The sequence below is a fragment of the Suricata suricatta genome, chromosome 8 (assembly GCF_006229205.1).
Source record: "Suricata suricatta isolate VVHF042 chromosome 8, meerkat_22Aug2017_6uvM2_HiC, whole genome shotgun sequence".
In the NCBI taxonomy this organism is placed as follows: domain Eukaryota; kingdom Metazoa; phylum Chordata; class Mammalia; order Carnivora; family Herpestidae; genus Suricata; species Suricata suricatta.
Window position 1 is genome coordinate 91,135,935 of NC_043707.1, and position 23,840 is coordinate 91,159,774.

At 44.7% G+C, this 23,840-nt stretch overlaps 1 protein-coding gene and 1 long non-coding RNA gene across 2 annotated transcripts in view; both read right to left on the reverse strand.

Annotated features, from left to right (window-relative positions):
* PGM1 (phosphoglucomutase 1) overlaps positions 1 to 23,564 on the reverse strand; it is a 62,646-nt gene extending 39,082 nt beyond the window's left edge. The window contains exon 1 of the mRNA XM_029948720.1: positions 23,080 to 23,564. Within this exon, the coding sequence (XP_029804580.1) occupies positions 23,080 to 23,325 (246 nt within the window). The 5' untranslated portion in view covers positions 23,326 to 23,564. The remainder of the gene's footprint in view (positions 1 to 23,079) is intronic.
* On the reverse strand, positions 3,246 to 10,688 carry LOC115299355. The gene is made up of 3 exons (XR_003912149.1): positions 10,671 to 10,688; positions 9,001 to 9,050; positions 3,246 to 3,287 (listed from the first exon to the last, which is right to left on the reverse strand). It is a non-coding gene; the product is annotated as an uncharacterized LOC115299355 (long non-coding RNA).
* Positions 23,565 to 23,840: the final 276 nt, after the last annotated feature.

The following is a 23,840-nucleotide window of genomic DNA, read 5'->3' on the forward strand; positions in this document are numbered from 1 at the left end:
AGCTCTTCTTTAGCTGACGCCAGTAGTGGACATGGGGGATGGGACAGCTAACGTCACCGTTTCTGGGTGTAAGCACTAGAAAGAATGCTACTTACTGTGCTAAAAGCAGCAGGGATCATCTCACCCCCAGCCTGAAGTCCTGCACTTGTGATAGCTTCAGGTGCCTGCCTGAGTGGTGAGGGTGTGTGACCCCAGGGATGGGGTCCCATTTCTCCCAACAGTAAGTAAGCATGTAGTAAATATGTTGGCCCCGGGCGAGGCAGTGCATGCAGGATGATGCAAAGATCACAGGTTTAGGAGCCACATACAACTGGGCTCAAATCTTTGACTTTAAACTGAGAAATCCAGTCTTGAGCAAGTCACTTAACTGAACTGAGCCTGTAAAATGGGGACAGTTTCCAAGGTCGTCCTGAGAGCTGAATCAGGTTACATATGTGAAAACACTTTGTGCTGTGTCTGACATACAGCTGATTATCAGGAAATGTTAGCTCCCTCACCCTTCCTATCCTCAACCTCTCCATCTTTAAAATGGGATAATAATACCTGCCTCACAAGGTTTTTGTGATAATGACTGCACCAAGACTCTAGGAAAGCCTTTGTGAACTGGAAAACAATATAAAGATATGAATTTCCTTTTTCATATTCAGGAGGTGGAGGAGGAGAGAAAAAAGTGCATGGACCTTTGTTCTTAGGAAGTTCATGTCAGGGAGACGCCATCAGAGTGTGGTGGCCTTGGCCCTGTCCCAGAGGTGCACGCACAGCCCTCTGGCTCTTGAGAGGCTGCAGGACTGGGGTGAGACTGGATAAAGAGTTGGGGCAAGATTACAATGTCTCAAGGACCATGCCAAAGTTTATTTTGTAGGCGCTGGAAGCTATGGACATTTTTAAGCAAAAGGAATCTAAACTGATATGTTTTTGGAAAGTTGACTGGCTGCCAGTGGTGCATCAAACAGCTTAGAGAAGGAGAGACTGGAGGAAGATTAACCAAGGCTGCAAAAAAGGATTCCTTCCTCAACTGGGACGGCTCTGAGGGTCCTGGTCAATGCGAACCTGTCCAGAGCTGTTCCTCTGCTGGTTTCCTGCGCAAGACTTCAGCTCGAATACTCCCGAGGTTTGCTTTTCAACAAAGAACTTTAGGGGGTGCCTGGGTGGCTCAGTTGGTTAAGTGTCCTACCTCGGCTCAAGACATGATCTCACAGTTCATGGGTTCAAGCCCCGTATTGGGCTCTGTGCTGACAGCTCAGAACCTGGAGCCTGCTTCGGATTCTGTGTCTCCCTCTCTCTCTCTCCTCTTCCCCTACTCACACTCTGTTTCTCTCTGTCTCTCAAAAGTGAATAAAAATGTTAAAAATCTTTTTAAAAAAAGGAATTTTAGTTTATTTTTTAAAGTTTATTTATTTATTTTGAGAGAGAGAAAGCACAAGAGGGGGAGGGGCAGAGGGGGAGGGGCAGAGAAAGAGAGAGAGAGAGAATCCCAAAGAGGCTCTGAGCTGTCAGCACAGAGCCCCACATGGTCACAGTTCGTGAGATCATGACCTGAGCTGAAATCAAGAACAGACACTTAAATGGCTGAGCTACCCAGGTGCCCCCTCACAAAGAATTTTAAAAGTAAATAAATGTATTTGATTTACAAATTTGAAATGTTCATAGGAATTTGAGTAAATGAGTTTATAACTAAGATCACATGCGGGTGCGAGCACACACACGCGCGCGCACACACACACACACACACACACAACTCACACGGACAACTGAGTCAGTGGAGTCATCCCCTTGGCCACTCACTGTAGCCTGCCTAGCTTCCTATTACCTGCTACCACTTGCGGCTCTTCACTGTGCTGAGCGGGACTGGGTGCTGCATGGCTTCCATCTAGCAGCTCTGAGCCAAGCTCCACTGGCTGTCCCACCCAGGCAAGAAGAGTAAGAGAGGAAAGTCCCTCTCTTTCTCTCTTAAAATTTTTTTTTCCAATGTTTATTTAGTTTTGAAAGAGAGAGATACACAGTGCAAGCAGGGGAGGGGCAGAGAAACAAGGAGACACAGACTCTGAAGCAGGCTCCAGGCTGTGAGCTGTCAGCACAGAGCCCGATGCGGGGCTTGAACCCACAAACCATGAGATCATGACCTGGGCCAAAGTCGGACGCTTAACCAACTGAGCCACCCAGGTGCCCCCCTCTTTTCTCCCTTTGAGCAACCTCAGTCAACATTAAGGAGAAAGGCAGAATATCATTTACTACTTGGGTAAACTTTGGGCAAAATATATAAGTCTTGGTGCCCCCACTTTCTCCTATTTAAAATAGAGACTGAAAATTGTACCTACTTAGATTTACTGTGATCATTTTGCGATATATACAAATATCAAATCATTACATTGTACACCTATAAGTAGTATGATATTACATGTTAGTTGTACATCAATTTTTTTCATTGTGCCAAAACCCAGGAATTACACATCAATTTAAACAGTGCATCCTTGGGGTGCCTGGGTGGCTCAGTTGGCTAAGCATCAATCTTTGACTCAGGTCATGATCTTACAGTCTGTGAGTTCAAGTTCTGTGCTGACAGCTCAGAGCCTGGAATCTGCTTCAGATTCTTTGTCTCCCTCTCTCTCTGTCCCTCCCCTTCTTGTGCTCGGTTTCTCTCTCTCTCTCTCAAAAATAAACAAACATTGAAAGAATTTAAACAATGCACCCTTTAAAGAGAGTTAAAAAAAGAAAGAAAATGTATATACTCCATTGTTTGTGTAAAAAGACATAATAACTTAATAAATATAAAGATCTTAGTTAGGGTGGCTGGTTCTAGGGCCTTGTGGGCCCTACATAAGTGTTAGCTTTTTTTACTGCCCCAAATCCATGTGAAACTATGTAGCAGTGTTTCACACCTACCAATAGGTATAGCTATTTAAATAGTTACGAAATGTCCTTTAAAGAAATGGAAACCAATTTGACAATAAACTATTAAATAAAAAAAAAAAGAAGAAAAAAGAAATGGAGAAGTTACATTAAACTACAAAGAAGGTACAAGGTCTGAAGAATTCCAAGGGCCAGGCGGCTCAGAGCTGTACAGAATCTCAGGTTCTAAAAGACTCCTGAAGCACATTTTGACATTAAAAACAAACACAACCGCTGCATCAGAGCATGTATATCCTTTAGCACCGGCCTGTCTGTTGTCCATCTGTTTATCCACCCACGTATCCAACAGCTACTACAAAACTGACTTGCTGCCTTCATTTGATCAAACATTGTGCACTGCGGGAGGAGGGCAGACCGGTCGTCAAGAAACTTTGGGTCTAAAGAGAAAGATAGAGAAGTCAACAGGTTCTTTCTAAAAAACGGAATAAGATGGGAGAGCCTGTGTGGCTCAGTTGAGCATCTGACTCCAGCTCAGGTCATGATCTCACTGTTCGCAAGCCCAAGGCCCACATTGGCCTCACTGCTGTCAGCGTAGCCATTTCAGATCCTCTGTCCCCTTCTCTCTCTGCCCCACTCACACACACATACACACACACTCTCTCTCTGTCTCTCACCCCCTCTCTCAAAAATAAATAAACCTTAAAAAGAAAATCAGGGGTGCTTGGGTGGCTCAGTCAGTTAAGTGTCCGACACTTGACTTTAGCTCAGGTCATGATCTCACCATTCATGGGTTCAAGCCTCAAGTCAGGCTCTATGTTGGCAGTGTAGAGCCTGTTTGGGATCCTGTCTCCCTCACTTTCTGCCTCTCCCCAACTCGCTCTCTCTCTCTCAAAATAAATTACATAATAAACATTTTTAAAATAACAAATTTAAAAAAATTAAAATTAAAAAATGGGAGTAATAAGTGCTAATCTGGGAGCTCAAGCGAGATGTATGAGCTCCTAGAGGAGAAAGAGAAGGTAAGGAAGGCATTCTCCACCTCTACAAATGCCATCCTTAATTGATATGTTTAAACCTTAAAACAATCTTTGAAGATGCACAGGGCTCACTACATACTACTTACTACACAGTGCACTGTAAAGAGGGCTCCTATTTTATTAGAAATTACCAGTATTCAACCATTTTGACCTATAAAAGCGGTAACTTAATATGGTTCATATAAAATTTTTATATGTATCTTTTACGTCCTTTTTGGAGTACCCTCAGGAAAATTTTCATTTAACTCCCTTAAGAGTATTAATTTGGAGCTAACAGAGTATTCCCCCATATTCTGACTATTACCAGAAACTATTATGAAAACCTCTTGATTAAAAAAAATTAAAAATTAATTTTAAACGTCGATCTAAAGAATTGCTTTATTTTCAAATCATTCATGGTTGTATGTTTCCCTCTTGTGGTGGAAAATGGAAAAACATGCACGATTTCTCGTGACCTCACAAGGGGGCGCGCTAGCCGGCCCTGGCCGCATTGCCCAAGTCTAGGGGACCCCATTCACCTCAAGTTCAATGGGAATCATGCGTCCTGGGGTTTTGTGGCAGACAGCAGTTGGCCATCTATCAAAAACTAAAAGGTGGTGGGATTTCTGGACTTTTAAGAAGTAGTAAGTTACGGTGAGTTTGTTCTCGGTCTCATTCAGGTTTTTTCCATTTAACATGGCCTCGTGAAACGAGGATGTCGGGCTGTAAAGGAAGTAAATGGAGGTGGTCACAAAAAGGGGGATGTCTTCTTCTGTGGAATCTTTGTGAGCCTGAGTTTCTGTAAATGGGGACAGCAAAACTTCCTTTAAAGGTTCTCAAAGTAAGTGGGAAAAGGCATGTAAAGCATTTATCACCATCACCTGCCCATAGGGTAGCCACTCAATAAATGGTATCCAAACTACCAAAAATAGAAAGACATATTGAAAGGGCTGACACAGCCTTCTAATGCAGCCTGTGATCTCTAGAGCAAGTGAGACCGGGCTGGAAAAAAATTAATGCTATAGGTGGGTCTGGGTAGTGAGCATGAATAAGGGGCCAGGGAAAAGGTGGGGGAAGGGGACTCTGTAGCCCCTGCTCTAACCAGAGGGCTTTGGAGCCAGACAGGCCTAAGTCTGAATCCTGCCTGGGCCACCTTCTGGCTGTGTGTGGCCTTTCTGGGCTCAGTTTTCTTATTTGTAAAATAGAGACAATGACACCTACTTTAAAGGTCTTTGTGTACAGGAAATTATCACAGTCGGTCAGTGTGCTGGGCAGTGTTCCAAGCACTTTCCAGGCGTTAACTCATGAGGTCTTCACAACAACACTGTGAGATCAATGCTGCCATTCTCAGCCCCTATCTTCTGCCCAAGGACACAGGGGATACAGATGATACAGATTTATCATCTGCCCAAGGCCAAAGAGCCGGGAAACTGTGGAGATGGGTTTTAAACCCAAGCAATCTGGCTCCAGAGCCCACACTCAACCATCATGCTGTGCTGTCTCGTACTGTAAACTGTGGCCATGTCAATGGTAAACACTCAATAAATAATAGCTTTGTAAACAGCGATCTTACGAACTGTGGGTATTTTTTCCCCTCTGAACATTTATACGAATTCCTGGGATGACCAGCATCTCAAGTGGGCAGCAGCAGGTACTCTGTCCTGCCTCAAGGCTTAAGTGCAAACAGGCTTCAGAGAAAAAAAAAGTTGAACTGCAACATAAAAAAGTTTGGGAACGTTCAGATTACAACCGTAGATGAGTCTTAAAAATGTCTACTGGGGTACCTGGGTGGCTCAGTCAGTTAAGCACCTAACTTTGTCTCAGGTCATGATCTCACTGTTCGTGGGTTCTAGCCCTGCATCGGGCTCTCTGCTGTCAGTGCAGAGCCTGCTTTGAATCCCCTGTCTCTGCTCTCTCTGCCCCTCCCCTGCTCTCTCTCTGTCTCTCAAAAATAAATAAACTTTTTTTTTAATGTCTACCTTGAGGAATACAGCATAGTGGAAATCTGGGCATCAAGCCCAATTCTTGATAATTTTTAGTATGTTAGTGATCTTGGACAAATCAATTACCTTCTATTTCTTCAACTGTGAAACAGGAATATAAACACCAGGCTCTTGTTGAAAAGGGGGCGCCTGGGTGGCTCACTCAGTTGAGCGTCAGATTTTGGCTCAGGTCATGATCTTGCAGTTCGTGGGTTTGAGCCCTGCATTGGCTCTGTGAGGCCAGCTCAGAGTCTGGACTGTTTCGGATTCTGTGTCTCCCTCTCTCTCTGCACCTCCCCCACTCACATTCTGTTTATTGCCCTCTCAAAAATAAATAATAAAACATTAAGAAAAAATTTTTTAAAAAGTTGTTGAAAAGGTTGGGGCACCTGGGTGGCTCAGTCAGTTAAGCCATCTGGGTCTTGGTTTCGTCTCAAGTCATGATCTCCCTGTTCGTGAGTTCGAGCCCTGAGTCCAGCTCTGTGCTGACAGTGCAGAGCTTGCTTAGCATTCTCTCTGTCACTCTCTCTCTGCCCTGCCTCTGCTCATGTTCTCTCTCTCTCTCAAAATAAATAAACTTAAAAAAAAACTTGTTGAAAAAATTTAAACATAGAAAGAGCTTACAGCACAGGGCAGAGCACTACATGTAGGTTCTTGTGCAGGCTCAAGAACAACCTTGTGATGCAGGCAACTTCACTGTTCTCAGTTTACAGATGAGGAAACTGAGGCTCGGAGAAGTGAAATGACTTACTCCACATCTTGGAACTAATAAATCGGGAAGGGGGGTTTCAATGCCAGCTTTAAGGCCAAAAAAGCTGAGGCTTAAGCTCTTTGGCTCCTTTGGGTGACCAACCACATTTGAACTTACAGAAAATGAAAAGGAAATAGATCCCAGGTGACCGTCAAAGGGATACAGCCCAAGTACAAAGTATATGAGCTTTAGGGGCCCGCACAATCCACTTGCACATGGTAGGCAGGGCAGAGGCTGTAGGTTGAAAACTGCCCCCCCTAAAAAAAAGCTATGTTGAAACCCTAACCCCAGATGCCTGGGAACGTGACCTCATTTGAAAAAAAGGTCTTTGAAAATGTGATCAAACTAAATTGAGGTCATACTAGATTAGAGTCGACCCTAAATCCAATGACTGATATCTTTACAAGATGGAGATTTGGGGACAGAGACACAGGGGAAAGAAAGCTACAGGAGGGCGGTGGCACCAGTGACGGCAGGCACCAGAAGCTGGAAGAGACAGGAGAGGATTCTTAGAAGGAGCACGGCCCTGCTGATGCCTTGATTTTGGACTTGTAAGCCTCCAGAACTGTGAGAAAATTAATTTCTATTGTTTGAAGCCACACCGTTTGTAGTATTTTGGTACAGCAGCCCTAGGAAACTAATAAAATTTTTTAGATACAAATATAATTTTTTTTTTTTTAAAGGCAAGCCCAGGTCCAGGGACAATGATCCCTCTGTATCAGAGTGGCTGGTCTGACCCAGAGGCCCTCAGAGAGACCTCTCCCCACACTCACCCCTTTTCTCTGTCGGGGAGCATTTGGTTCTTACCACTAAATAGCACAGTATGTGCCATGGCTTGTTATATATAAATAAGCCTGCTCCCTCATTCAGTGATGAGGAAAAAGCACATTTTGTAACTTTGGTACCTGGAGCAAAGTAGAGCAGAAAGCCGCTTAAATATTTGCTGGCTGAACTGTTGAAGTAAGAGCATCCTGTGACCTCTGTCACCAGGGTTTCTGGGGACAGAGGTGAGCTTTTCCAGGCAGTCAGTCACCCAGTGCATGGTCTCCTATCCTGAGACCAACCTCAACTATAAAATTACTCCCAGTATCAGACAACTTCCCAAGCCACAAGGAATCCACAACAGAGTACACTCTGCCTGAGTACTGGCATGTTAGGTAATTTCTACAGCACACAGACTTGTGCAATAACAATTAGGAACAGAGCTAGAAACTGCAATAGTAAAGGAAGTAGAGTTGGTTAGTCTGCTCCAACATTTGGGTTTCTGCCAAGAGAAGCCCAGTATAATTGCAGGCAGAGAGACAGAGAGGTGCTCATTGCTGGAAGCAAACTCCAGTGTAGGGTCGGAAAGTGGTAAGAGTCAGAGAGAAACAGAATAAAGCCAACAAGAGAAAATGAGGGGCATGGCCCACCCAGCCCCTTCACTAACATCAGGGTGAAATCTATAGGAAACAGCATAACTGCACTACAGGTCTAATTTCTTTGGTAAATTTTTATGTCTGTAAATGTGTGATTTTTTTAAAATGTTTTATTTATTTTTGAGATACAGAGACAGAGCATGAATGGGGACAGGGCAGAGAGAGAGGGGCACACAGAATCTGAAGCATGCTCAAGGCGCTGAGCTGTCAGCACAGAGCCCGATGTGGGGCTCAAACCCATGAACTATGAGATCGTAACCTGAGCCAAAGTCAGATACTCAACCAACTGAGCCTCCCAGGCACCCCTGTAAATGTGTGACTTAACTGAGTAGACTGTGCATCATACATTCTATGGTATGGATTTAGATCAACCAACCCAAGTTAAAAGACTTGCCCTGATGAAAACACTGGGTCACACACAGACTGCTGTATGCTTTATAGTCTGCTGGTTAAAGAAAGTCAGCACACAAGAGATTTGATGTGTTACTGGACAAATACTGTGACCCAGTCTTCCTTATAAATAGCTTTTTAGGTTTGTTAACCTAAGTCTCCATGATTCTCCCTTCTTACCAGACTTATAAGATAATTCTTAGACCGCCTCTTAGGTTGGCCTGAGTGTAAAAGAAAGCATCAAGGGTTAAGGACCCAGGTGGTCCTTTACTCACCACTGGCCACCTTGCCACCCTCCTCCCTTGCTGCAGTAGAGGAGTCACGAAGACTTCTATTTTAAAGTCTAAGCCTCTGGGCTTACTTCTCATAACAGCCTCCTTTTGCCCATACTTCACTTTTTCCTGGCTTCGTTTTTATCATCCTTCAGGACTTGGCTCAAATACATCTCCCCTTGGAGGCTTCTTCTGACCACCTCTCCACACCCACCCTTCCTAGGGCTCCCAATGGCACCCTGAAGAGGCACTTGGCACACTGTATGGTAATGCTCACTGGACATGAGATCCACGGGGGGCTGGTACCAGAGACTGTCTCACCTGTGCATGTCCCAAATGTTCTGGGCAATGTCAAAATGGTCAGCAAACGTCTAAGGGACAGAAAGCACCCCCTCAAATATTATTCAAGAGAAGTCGCTAAAGCAAACAGACCCAACCACTTTCTAGAACCACTACGCCAAAACCCTCACAGGAAGACCTGGGGCAAACACCAAACGCTAGCTTAGCACTTAAGCTCAAGGACAGTTTTGCTTAGTTGGGGTTACTTGGGTTATTTTGGGTTACGTGGGCTATTTGGGTTACTTGGGCTGGCTTCTGGGTTCTTTTGAGATAAGATAGCTAAGTATCAAGCTGATAACATATTGCTGAAATCCTCAAGCTCTGTACCCCAGGCCCTAGGCATGAAACACTCTCTGTAAGAAAGACATTTCAGTTCTGAAATTTATTAGCCAATGGGTGTGGAGCACCCTGATAGGTCATTGACAAGGCTAGGAAGTAAAACTGAAAGGTGGGAGCTGGCTGGGGACCACTAGCAAAGAAAAGTTTAAAGTGTCTGTATTTCCAATCAGAATCCCCACTAGCAATGTGCTTATCATGAGTATCTGTGAGGCATTATGCTTCATAACTTCCTATGTATATCTTATTATTTCCTAAACACACCTCTATGGCATATTATTTTAATTTTATAAATGAGTAAAGAAAAAAAGAGTTCAAGCAGGTTGCCCAAGATTAAACTACTAATAAATAACATATCCAGGACTCAAATTCAATCTGTCTGACATTGAAAGCTATATTGCCACATAATTCTAATGTAAAAGAGGTCATTTTGATATCCCACTAAGATCCTCAAAATGGCCTGAGATCTTTACTCTCTGGTTATCCTTTAGCACATCTAGGTTTTGGACTTTGAGAGATGCTAGATAACATCTCATGCTGAGATTTGTTTTGGCAGGAGGCTTACATTAGTCTAGTGGGGTGACTTTGCTGAAACAACAGTAGAATTTCAAAACAGCCATAACACACATTTGGGTCGTATCTTAACTGTTCCTAAAACCTTTGTGTGCCCGTTATTTAATTTAATTCTCATAAAACTCTGATAGGACAGATATTAGAATTAATCCCATTTCACAAATGAGAAAACTGAGCTTTGCCGAAGTTAGGCAGACTACGGGATATTGTACAGTAAACTGTACAACTGAGATCTGAACCTAAATCTTCAATTCCAACCCACCACTATGTACTAAAGTCATTTGGTAAGATTTGGGGAGCCGCCACATGGCCTGTCTTCCATCTGGCGTGAGGTCAGAAGCCTACAAAGCACTCTGAATCTTCTCATCAATTATTACCAGTAGTATACTTGGTTATTTTTTACTTTTTAAAATTTTTTAACATGTATTTATTGTTGAGAGACAGAGACAGAGAGCGAGGAGGGGAAGGGCAGAGAGAGAGGGAGACAGCAGGCTCCAGGCTCTGAGCTGTCAACACAGAGCCCGACGTGGGACTCAAACCCATGAACAGTGAGATCCTGACCTGAGCCAAAGCTTAACCAACTGAGCACCCCAGGCGCCCCAGTAGTATACTTTTTTAAACAGGACAACAAAGGTATCAGCCACATTCATTAAACCTCTGACCGCTCGCTGCCTCTGCCCCTACTTTACTCTCAGCTAAGGCCTCCCTTATCGCTCTCCCACGATTTTTGCTCCCAAAATCACCTCATCGGTGAGGAGAAGACATCCTCTTTCTTCCCTTGCCCCTCCAGGTGGGGCTGGTGGCTCTCCTCGGTGCGCCCGTGGTTCCCCAAACTTCTCTCATGCAGCTGAAGCAGGTTGAATGGTAACCACTTCCATCCTCTCCCTGCAGAGATATCGCCACCCAGAACCTGTAAATGCGACTTCCTTTGATAAAAGGGTCTTTGCCGATTAATTAAGGATTTCGACATGGAACCATCACGGATCATTTGAGTGGGCCCTAAATCCAGTAACAAGTACCCTTAAAAGAGACAGAAGAGAAGACAGACACAGAAAAGGCCGCGTGAAGGCAGAGGCAGAGACTGGGGTGTTGCAGCCACAAGTGTAGAACACTTGGAGCCACTAAGAGCTACAAGAGGCAAGAAGGATTCTCCCCTGGGGTCTTCAGAGGAAGCATAGACCAGCCGACACCTTGATTTCACACTTTCGGTCTCCAGAATTGGGAAAAAATAAATTTCTGTTGCTTTAAGCCACCCAGTTTTATGTCAGCAGCCATGGGAAACGAACACATTAGAATTTGCGCCATATTTTTGCTAACTACTTATGGATGCTCCTCTACTAGCATGAGCATCCTGAGAACAGACTCTGTCTTCCTCACCTTTGTGCCCCCAACCACCTCGCACAGTGCCTGCACCTAGAGAGTGCTCAACAACGCTTGTCGAACGAACACACCCGTACAGTCCGGCATATGGAGGCAGCATACAGCAAGGCCGGCATACATTTCTAGCAGCTTCCCATCAGCACCATGACATTGGCCTGGGCCAGGTAACCATTCCACAGACCCACCTGACAATCCCCATCTTCAGCTACCCACTGCTGGCTCAGGGCTCCAACAAGGTAAAGGCCCCAAACCAATGAGCCTGTGATGGAGAGTCACAGCAACTGTGAGCCTCTGCCTCACAGATCAAATTCAAGGGACAGTGTATGGATAGAGACAGAATAAGACATATATGTGGTGGATATGGTGGCAGAGACAGAAGACCTCCCCTCTGCCTCCAGTGGGCTCAGTGTTTGGAATAATCATAATAATCATTAGAATCACCTAAGTCTTCTGTTTAGTAAAGACCATGTCAGGCACTATGTAAGTGCTTCACAAATCTTGCTTCATCCTCACATGAATGTTTCCAGGAGGGTATTATTATTATTACTCTTTTTATTCCAAATCCACACATGGGGGAGCTGGCTATGGCAAACTGTGTGAGCATGTTTTTCTCATGGATTTGACTATGGCCAAGTGTGTGGCCAGCTCAGAGAGGCTAGATTTGGATTTTGTAACAGGTGCCAACCTCACTCCCAATTCCATTTGCGTTTCCTACACTCATTTCCCTTTCACTTCATTTATAAACATACTTTCATGCTGCTCACAGAATGCATTTCTCAAAGCCCCCATGAGGCACTGTAACATAATAGTTTTATTACTAAAGCAAAAGATCCTTCCCCATCCCCACTCGGTTAAGCCATCTCAGCTCCATTTTCTGGTCTCTTTGCAACCATGAGATGACCTCCTGGAGTCAGATGGGCACAAGTTTCACATCTAGATTTCTAGATTCTGTGGCTTAGAGCTGACAGGACTCTCATCCTAGGTCAGGGCCATTCTGTCAACGTGTGTTTTAACAAGCCTTCTCATTGTGCACAATTTCTAAACCCCTTACCGAATCATGTTTAGACGTCTACCAGAACGGAAGAGAACCATATCCCAAGGCTACCACAGGCATCTGCCGAAGAAAAGCAAAATGCCAGAATCTTCCTCAGCATGAACTACCTTCTAAGACTCTCTCCACAGGGCAGTGTGCTTGAACAGCACAAAATATGGGAGCTCATTTTTAATAGTTATGCCAGAGTATTTTCATTTAAATTAATGTTATCTCCTTCAAAACAATCATCTTGGGAAGCAACATATTTATTCAAACAGTGCTCACATTGCACTAACATTTCTGGAACTCTCTCTCAGCAACTGTCTTAACAGTCTGTGTGTCTTAACGGTCTTCCTTTGAAAGTCTTCAGTCATAACAAATTTCATCCTCTGAGAGTAGATTTGAACTTTGGAAAGAGACAAAAATTGGTTGGAGCCATGTCTAATGAATAAAGTGGGTGATCAAATCTTGTTACATCATTTTAGGAGAAAAATGAGGCATGACTATAAAATAATGTGACTGGTTTTCCTAGGTGACCCATAAACCGACTGGCTGAAAAATAATTCCCATAGAGGAGTTTCAAAATGCTTTGAGCACTAGACGCATCACTGGAATAAGCGTACGGTTCCCAGAGTGGTGATTTGGCAGGGTACAATACTAATTTGGATATATAAGTTCAAATATGTTTGTAAAAAAAGAAATCTGATTGCTTACACTCATGAAAATGAAGAAGCTATTCTCCTGGAGAAATTTCTCCTCCTTTTTTCTGACAGCCTGGTCTGCTTTGGACTGGGAGTCTGCTGAGAAAACTCAGTGAGGATTCTCTTTTTTGTGTGTCAGTCCTCCCCCGTTCAATCAAAGGCTCTTTGAGAAAGGGCACTTCTTCAACTCTGTGTCTCCAGTGCTCAGGGCAGCACACACAGAAGCATGGGACACTAGTTCTACCATTCTTGACATAGACCCTTTGACATTGCTTCTCGTGGTCCTGGGGCTACACTTGCTAAATGTAACTTCTTCCTCTAGCAAATCAAACTGGACCATGTAAAATCCACCCACCCAAATTTACAGAGATCTAAGGTGGACTAGTGGTTGGTCACGGCTAAAAGCATAGGGAAATTAGAGGGACTGACTGCTAACACAAGGGGCTTCATTCAACGTCATGGAAAGAGTCTAAAATTAGATTATGGTGATAGTTGCACAACTCTGTAAACACATTAATTGTATACTTTGAGCACCTGGTTGGCTCAGTCAGTTGAGCATCCAAATCTTGATTTCAGCACAGGTCATGATCTCAGAGTTGTGAGATCAAGCCCTGTGTTGGGCTCTGCACTGGCAACATGGAGCCTGCTTGGGACTCTCTCTTCTGCCCTTCCCTTGCTTGCACTCTCTCAAAAAAACAAACACACACACAAAAAAACAGATATTGAATTGAACACTTTAAATGGGTGTATTGTGTGATATGTGAGTCATATTTCGATAAAGTAGTTTATTTTAAAAGTCCTCCACAATAGGAATGTTTGTGCCTTGATTCCTTTCTAAGATGGAGTTTGGAATAAATGATAGCTTCTCTTGCAAAAATCTAGTTCTCTATATAAAATTACATTTCTGTCTTCTTCTGTAACTTTATCACTTGAAAATGACTGCGTGGTTTTCACCAGATTTGGCAAGTATGTTTAGGATAGAGAGGACTACTGAGTGTCCCCCAACGTCAATTATCCCTTTCATTTTGCTTGACACCCCCAATGGTTGGCCTGACACATAGCACTCAGAATGACATAGGTATTTCCCACCGTCCCTTGCTGTTAGAGGAGAACTTAGACTAAGTTTTGGCACAGAAAAGATGAATAAAATTGATGATGTGCGACTTCTTTGAAAAATGTGCCTTCCTGGGGCACCTGGATGGTTCAGTTGGTTAATCATCCAACTTTGACTGAGGTCATGATCTCTCAGTTCGACTCAGGTCATGACCTATGAGTTCATGGGTTCGAGCCCTACATTGGGCTCTGTGCTGACAACTGAACCTGGAGCCTGCTTTGGATTCTGTGTCTCCCTCTCTGACTGCCCCTCCACCACTCATGCTCTGTCTCTGTCTCTCTATCAAAAATAAATAAACATGAAAAATTAAAAAAAAAAGTGTGCCTTCTTTTCACTTCCTTCCTTTCCTGTTGTCTAGAATGACCATGTGGTGGTAAGCAGCCATCTTGGATCACATAGATAAGGGCACCTGAGTAGGGAAGGCTGAACAACAAAAGAAAGAGATGACCCCTTACACAACCACCCACAGCAGCCCAGGACTGTCCACACCCAGACCAGTAGATCATCTATTACAATGATCTTATTATTTTGGGACTTTGTTTTCACAGAAAAATCTATATGCAAACTAATGATAAGATCTGATATTCTGTACCAAAACCTAATCTAAAATATGCAGCATCAGCAACATACCTTTTATGCCATGGCAAAATTATTGTCACTGCTACCTTGGAAGGCAGACCACTGTCAACCAAACCTAGGCAAATGGTTGAGAGAATTTGGAACAGGATTGTTTGTTGGCTGCTTCTTGCCAAACAGAGAGGAGCTCGGGCAAAAATTAGCCAGTCCACAGGCAAAAAATGGGGGTAATAGCTCTGCCAAGGACGTTTTCTTTGACTGTGGCCTGCAAACCATGTTGTCCAAGTCCAGTATTTGTGGCCTTACAGAGTTGAAATGACCACTGTCTGTGTTCCCGAGCTAAGGCAGCTATACATAAAGCAGCGGGTGTAGAAGGAGGGCTGTGGACTCAACTCTTTCCCAGGATTCTCTGCCAGACAATGAAACTGGCCCATGAGCAAAGATCGAATTAAAGATACTGCCTTCACAGTTAGCCTGGCTTTTCCGATCTCAAGGTGGCTATCAGTGACGGAGACATCAGAGGAGGAACAGAGCACAGGGATCAGAAAATAAAAGCCAAAGTTTTCAGGCTTAAAACCCTATCCATGTGAGAATTTTCATTGTGGTTATCAGTACATGGAACTGATCAGAAAAGGCCAGAAGAAGCCTACTAAGCTTTTGAACTAATTATATGGTGAAACAAACCACACTAACTTGGCCTGCAAATGCAGCTCCTGCCTTCCTACACACCCCCAACTTTCATCAGCAGAAAGCAGGATGCAAAAGCTGTGCAGATCCCAAAAGGTCTCAGAACCTATGCCCCAGTGTCCAGGGCTTAGTGAGCATGGAGGACAAAGAATACGAGAGTCCCTCCTGTGGGCACCTGGGCAGCTCAGTGGCTAAGCATCCAACTCTAGACTTTGGCTCAGGTCATGATCTCACAGTTCGTGAGTTCAAGCCCCTCAATGGGCTCTGCGTTGACAGTGCAGAGCATGATTGGGATGCTCTCTCTTTGCCCCTTCCCTGCGCATGCTTTCTCTCTCTCTCTCAAAATAAATAAGCCAAGAAAGAAAAAGGAAGGAAAGGGATGGAAAGGGAAGAGAAGGGAAGGGAGGGAGGGAGGAAGGAAGGAAGAAAAGAAAGGAAAAAAAGAAAGAAGAGAGGAGAGGAGAGGAGAGGAGAGGAGAGGAGAGGAGAGGAGAGGAGAGGAGAGGAGAGGAGAGGAAAGGCAGCAGTCCCTCCCAGAGTGCAGAACCAGGGCTCCCTGGGGACCTACTCCATCGTGAGACCGCGGAGTCTGCTCTCCCTTCCAGCAGGAAAGTGTGAATACTATGGATGGTGATCGCTCTATTTCTGTAACTACATCGCTGTATATATTTATTGGAAGGAATTCGAGGTGACGCCCCCAAGGCAGAGTGATGTGCTTCATGGGTAGGAAGAACAGTGGGCATGGCTCTCTGCATGCCACGGCAGAGATTTCTACCTGCAACTTCCTTTCTTAAGATAACAGTACCACCCCTTTTTAGCCGGCCACAGGCCTCCCAGTATAAAGTCTGCATCTTTTTGCCCTTCTTGCAAGTAAGTGTGACTTGTCTGGAAAATCTAATCAATGGATTGTGAGGAGGAGTGAGGTGTGCAATTTCCAGATTGTTTAAAGGGAAGGAAAGAAAAACACTTTGCTCCATCTTTTTCCTATGCCCCCTGGCTGAAATGTGGATAAGGGTGTGGGGGCCACCTGTAACCAGGTGGGCAAAGGCAACACCTTCAAGACGGCAGAGCCATATGATTGAAGGAAGTTGAGTCCCATGGATCTACCATACCATATATACCATACCATATATGGAGTCCTGGCCTGCATATACCCTGACTATTCCACGAGAGAGAGAAACTTCCATTTTGTTTAATCCACTACTGTTTGACTTTCGGTTACAAGTTGAACCTATGTAATTGTACAAATTATTTGTCTTAAAATACAGGCCATGTGGTGTACACCAAATTCACTTTGGGAGGCACCATAAAATGTCATCTTCCAGAGCCTCCAAAACTGAGCAATGATGGGCCTTGATAGGCAACTCAGAGATTTCAAATATGAGCCGAGCAGAAAGCCACAGGGCACAATGCTGCATATCGAGTGTGCTGAAGTTTGATGGCTTTCCTTCCCAAATGCTTAACTCTGAGTAGCAGTGGACTGTGCAGTGTAACACGGAGGCAGAGGGGAAAAGAGTCCAATTTAGATCAGTGAAGTCAAGAAAGAGAGGCTCCCCAATAATTTGGTTAAAATATTTTACATAACAAAGGCTGTTAAATGGCTAAGTGCCTGGCTCTAAAAAACGGTCTTGTCCCCTCCTCCACTTAGCTAGCTCTTGTACCACGTCCCCCCGCCCCCTTCTGTTCCCACACTGTCCAATCTTCAAGACACAGTTCAAGTTCCACTATTTCTTTCCCCAGTCCAGAATTTTCTCTCCCTTACCTGCACTCAGCACTTTTTCTAATTCTGTTCTTTGCACATATATGTATTTCTTGTGTCTTATCTCCCCCACTCCTGGATGGAAAAGGACAGTATCTTATTTGTCTTGGTATTTAATGCCAATTCAAACTCAGAAAGTGTGAACAGGCAGAGAACGATCATTCATAAGCCATCATAATTAAAGGGCTTTTTTTTTTAAATGGGAGTTATAGCCTATTCAACAGTGACCCAAAGATGGTTCTCTGCTAAGTCATGCTTGCCCTAAGGAGATCAGATTTTAAGGAAGGGTAGCAAGGTGCCTCTTCCTAACACCAATTACCTCGGAGCCCCAAAACATTCCCCTTCCTGCTCAGTATTCTTTCATTTCCTTCTCAGAACTGTATCTAGTAACATGTCCCTTCACCTGTGCATGCAGCTGGTCTAAGGAAAGTTCAAGAAAGGATGATTTATCACAAATGGGAGACAGTGGAGTTCCTCCAGTTAAGACAAAGTTCTCAAAGCTCCGTTGGTTTGATCTGAGAACCTGAGACTCTTAATCTCTGTGTCATGTGTTTAATGCCCACTTTAGTGCAAGCATACCTGACCCTAAAAAGAGATCATTTGAGGGGTGCCTGGGTGGCTCAGTTGGTTAAACAGCTGACTTTAGCTCAGGTCATGATCTCGTGGTTCATGAGTTTGAACTCCACATCAGGCTCTGTGCTAACAGCTCAGAACCTGGAGCCTGCTTCACATTCTGTGTCTCCCTCTCTCTTTGCCCCCCCCACCTCCAAACCCTTGCCCTCGCTCTCTCTCTCAAAAATAAATAAACATTTAAACAAAAAGGATCATTTATTTAGTGCAGAGGTTCTTAACTCAGGATCCTTAAAGAAGTCCCTGGGTAGAATTCAATGGGACACTTGAATTTGAATGCCAAACAAATAAAATCTTTATTTTCATTAACCTCTAAATGAAATTTAGCATTTCCTTGAATTATGAATACAGGTAACAAACCACAGAATTATTATTATTATTACCATTACAAATACCACCTGGGACTTTATCATCAATAGAAATCACAGGTATTTTCATATTATAGTTATCTCAGATTATTAAGATTGCAGATGTATTAAAATATCACTTATACTTACCACCACTCTAAAGTAAGACTGTATTAGACTTCCCATTAATCTTGTTATTTAATGTGTCAGTAAGAAGCATATAGATCTTGCTGCATCACAAATTTGGTTAAAATTTTGATAACTGAATTTCAATATAATAATTCCTTTGTAATCCTCTGTTTTATTTATTTAAAAAAATATTCTGGAAAGGAGTCCAGAGATGAAACAAAGGAATTCAGCACACAAGAACCCCTGTGGGTTGATGAAAAAAACTTGCTTATTCACAAGTTCCCATGTAGGCATTTATTTTATTTTGCTGAAGATAATGATGAACTATGATTCAAAATATCCAAACATTCTGGGGCACCTGGGTGGCTCAGCTCAGGTCCTGAACTCACAGTTAGTGAGTTAGAGACTCAGGTCTAGCTCCGTGCTGACAACTTGGAGTCTGGAGCCTGCTTTAAATTGTGTGTCTCCTATCTCTGCCCCTCCCCTGCCTGCACTCTGTCTCTCTCTCACTCTCTCTCTCAAAAATAAAACAAAACATTAAAAAAAATACAAAATATCCAACATTCATTTACATGGGAATTTGAACTCTCCCCAATTCTTACTACTGGCCATGTGCAGACCACTGAGCCCAAGAGCAATTTTTAGAGACCAGGAATGGCTTGACCTGAGTTGTCGCACTGGTATGTCTTAGATGTCTCAGTTACAGAGAGGCCCAGAAATTCCTTTCTCACTGTGCTAATCTGAGTGAGGTCTTTGCCACTTGCACCTGATTGGATTCTGACTAACATGGAATTCCTCTATATTGGTTGGGGCCACTGAGGGTAGAGGAAGGAGGGGGTCAGTGATGGTATTTATGAGGGGTGGCGAAGAGATGTTAATATCTGCAGCAGGTTGGGCCTGATTAGCTTAGTGTCCCCATATCAACAAAACACTGATAACACAGACTCCTGTCCCAGGCCATGGTGAGGTTTCCTCACAAGTGTCATTCAATCAGCCTCCAGGTGACAAGAGACTACAGGTACTTTTTTGTTTTTCATTTTTCAAAAATGTTTTATTTATTTTTGAGAGAGCGAGCATGAGCAGGGGAGGGGCAGAGAGGGAGAGGGACAGAGAATCAGAAGTGGGCTCTGTGCTGACAGCAGTGATGATGCAGGGCTTGAACTCATGAACCGCGAGATCATGACCTGAGCCAAAATCGGATGCTCAACCAACTGAGCCACCTAGGCGCCCCAACACTGCAGGGACTTTTAAACTTGTTGTTTCATGTAACCCTCACAAGAACCTCTATGGGTATGTCTCATTACCTCCAACCTTTACAGAAAAGGGGGGAGAAGGGGATCAGAAATTAATTAACTTGCCCAGCAGTGTTTGACTCCTATGTTTTTAATATTTTCTGCCTAGAATTCTTCCCCTGACAAACCCACCTTAGGAATTCCAGCTCACCCTTTTAAGCTTCAATTCAGCTACCGCTTTTAGTGTTCTCAGACTCCAAAAATAAACCTCTTAGGGTTTTCTGATAACGTAGGGCACATCTTGCTAATGGATACACAGAATAAATCAAGATAAAGCCAAGGAGCTCACACAGTTCAAAGCCACAGCGGCTTGATGCTGAGAGGCTGAGTGTAGGGGCAGGCGCTTGGCGAGCCGCTCTTGCTATGGGGCTGGGTTCACCTGTGCACCAAATGCTGACCTCTACTTTCGCTTTTCACCTTTCTTCATAAGAGTAAAAGTCCTCTTCAGATTGCTTTCGCTCTGCCGTTTGCAAAAGCAGGTACTTAAGGTAGGTCTTTCATCAAAGTAAAGTAGCATTAACACAAATTTTCAGAAAGGACGGCACACCTGTACAGCCCTCCGTGACCTTCCCCCTTCGGTAGCTGGCACACCTCCATTGTAACCCCTAACACACTGTAATGTTTGTTCTTGTCCACCTCCCCTTCTTTACTGTTTTTGCTGAGGACTGAAATATTTTGAATCCCAAGTACTCAGCACAATGTCTGATACAAAGTAAGTACATAATAAATATTTGAAGAGAATACATTTAGTGGTCACCAACTATCCACTGGCTTTAAGTGCTGGAATACACTTAACTTGAAGTATATCCCATACTGTTCACAATGCAGGGCAACGAAACAAGGGCTCATTGAAAGCTGCACTGTCTTGATACTGCACATACAGATAAAAGCAGACTCCGTCTTAGAGAAGTTTACTCTCTAGAGGCGAGTGTCACATGCGAACATAATTTCACTGGATTTCATTCATCTATTCTAGAGGTATCTATGAGAAAGGAGCACTTAATAGGGGGGATGAAAGCAGCAGACAGAGGTTGTAGGGGAAAGTTTTCTGAAGATGCTATCTGAATTGAGTCACATCAGAAGAGAGGAGGAGCATATTTAAATCCCTGGTGAGGAGAGAGAAGGACAGACAGAACAGCAGCGGAGGACAAAACCTTGGGAAATAGCTCAGGTGTACACAGCACAAGCAGGCCATAAAAGAACTCTCAAAAAGTATAAGTAGAATCAGGAGAGTGGTCAAGGCAAGGGGATGAGGAATTTAAAAGTGCAAAGCAGGGGCACTGGTACAAAACTCGTTTGCACTGTTTGCTCACTTTGCTCGGTTAAGCATCCAGCTCTTGATTTCAGGTCAGCTCATGATCTTGAGGTTTGTGAGTTAGGGCCCGTCATGAGGCTCTGGGCTGAAAGTGCAAAGCCTGCTTGGGATTCTCTCTCTCCTCCTCACTCTCTGCACCTTCCCAGCTCATGCATTCTCCTTCCCTCCCTCCCTCTCTCTCAAAATACATAAATAAACTTAATAAAAAATTATATTTTAAAAAGTGCAAAACCAGCCATGCCAAAGGCAACAACAAGGCCTAATAAGGCCTTTAAAAAAAGTATTCAATGGATTTAGCAACAAGAAAGTCATTAGTAACCTTGGCAAGTGGTGAAGGAAGAAGGAGCCAGACTGCAGTGAGGTAGTAAGTGAATGGGTGAAAAATCAGTGGTGGCAACTGGCCAAAAAGGGGAAAAGCAAGAAAGTAAAAGGGGATGAGGTTTTAAAAACATATTTTTTTAGTCTCAACCTAATTTTTTCCTTCCCACCCCACACCACTCCCAAATGGACAACTTTCCATTTGGACCCCTAAAATTCTCACTAAGCTATAAGCTCCTTAAGGATGAGTCTTGTGTCTGAATTGTCTTTTTATTCCACATGTTTCTCTGTATATGGCATAGGTTCAGTCTTTGTGAACGAATGAATGAATGAATGAAATGTATATTCAACACAGGTGACAAGGAAATGAAGGAATCTATTGGGTAACATCTGTTGTTTGCTCTTCACTCAAGGGAATCTGTGGTTGTTTGAAAACTCAAGAACCTATTCTATTCAGAGGACCTTTTCTCCTTGATGCTTATAAATGCTTGACTCAGGGGAGGTGTAGACTGGACCCAGTTTAGATTTTACAGGTTATGGGAAGATAGATCCTTATAGATTTAAGGGTCCCTTTCTTCCCAGAAGTTGGAATTGGTAGGTCCATATTAGATTCTGGGTGCTGCCATTACAGGTCCTCTTTAACCTGCCCAGGCTTCATTTTCTCACTGGCAACCTGAAGATGCTCATAATAGCATCGACCTTATAAGGCTGCAGCATAAATAAGATACTGCAGTTTAATGCTTTTCATGGTGCTTGGCAAAATGACACTCACATGTTACAGATAAAGTACTACTAAAATGAATAAAAATATTACTAAAAGAAATGAGTTCCAGAAATGTAGGGTATAAGTCAAATCTTATTTTAAATACAGAAAGAGAAACTCGTTAGATGTCTTATAAAAGTGAATGAATAATCAGCTCCAACTTACCTATTTTATAAAGCCACCTTTTCATTTATAAAGTTTACTGAAAAATCTATTTGTTTCACCTATCTGAATGGACCTTCCCCTGAAGTCAGTTAACGTTCCCCAGCTGGTGGGGAGGGTGGGGCGAGGGGCGAGCCAAGGTGTTGCATTTATTTCCTGGCCAGCCACGAAGGCTTGCATAAGAGCACCCTTGGGTATGCAGTTTCTGTTCTAATGAACATTCAGCTCCAACTCCTCAAGAACTGATCCAGACGCACCACCCGGCAAGAACTAGCCTTTTCAAAAGCCTGTGTCCCAGCAACCAGGCCGCAGAAGGGCAGAAGCTCCGTCCCAACGCAAACTAGGGTATGGAGAGTAAGACTTTGCAACCTCCCCCAGCCCTGCGGGTCTCACGCAGTAGCTGGGCGGGCGCTCCCGCCAGCCCTGCCCCACGGTGTCGGGCTCCCAGCCAGCGGGAAGCGCCAGCCTCAGACGAGAATAGCTAGCAACTGGGAGAGATGAGAGGGGGTTCTGAGCAAGACAGAGGCCAGCTAACCTTTCTGGGTGAAGAGGACTGCACTCAGCGCTGTAACCGTATCTTTAGCCACAGGAAAGGTTAACATAAATGTCAAGGCCTCAGCCGGAGGGGAGGGGACGGGAGGAGGAGAGAAAAGGGCGGGGCAAGAGGCGGAGGGTCGGGCCTCCCAAGGTCAAGTCCCGTTCGCCAGTCCCAGGGGAATCGACAAAGCAGCTCCAGAGAGCCCCGAGGCCACCTTTCAGCACACAGCGACCTCGCGGGGCCTCCAGGCCAGGAAGAGCCAGAGCAAAGGAGCGGGGTGGAGACTGGGGCGGCCGCGCGCGGAAGTGCCCGGGCCCGAGCGCGGCAGGAGGCGGACGGGCGACTCTAGCGGCACGTCGCGCACGGCCCCGCGCCGGGCGCAAGCCGCGCAGTGGGCGCTTTCCTTACCCCGTTGGCGGCGGCGATGCGCACGATGAGCTGGATGGCCTCCTTCATGTAGAACCTGCCGTCCCCGCCCACCACGAGGGTGGCCTCCTGCCGCTGCGCCGGCTCCACAGTGGAGATGATACTCTGGATGAAATTCTCCGCGTAGTTGGCGCTGCTCTGAAACACCTTCACCCGCTTCCGCAGCCCGCTCGTGCCCGGCTTCTGGTCCGGGTACGCCTTGGTCTTAACCGTCACAATCTTCACCATGGTGGCGACTCGCTTCCTGGGGCCCGAGTGGACTCTGCTAACCTAGGGGCGGCCGGAGCTGTGGCAGCAGCTGCTCTGGGGTGAGGGCGCGGACGGGCTAGGGGGCGACGCCAGCTCTCTTGCCTGCGCTCGTCCCTCCTCCTTAAAGGGACAGAGGACAAGGCCCTCCCTCCGTGGCCAGCCCCACTGTGCAGGTATGGGGCGGCGGGTAGGGGAAAGGAGAGCCCCCACCTCCAGGCCTCCAGTGAAATGGGTGGAGCCTCTCTGATTTCCCCTTTCCACCCCACCCCCGTAAGCCAATCCACTATAAAATGAAATCCGCAACTCCTCCCCTAGATGGAAGGGCACAGCGTGGGGTAGGGACTTGGTGAGAGGGCATCAGCTGGAGACAGGGTGAGAAAATTGCAGAGTATAATGATTTCCCGTGGTTTGTCTATAGTATCTTATATAAATAACCTATTCTGAGGGATAGAAGTGGCGGCCTAAGTAGATTTCATGACTCCTTATTTTTTATA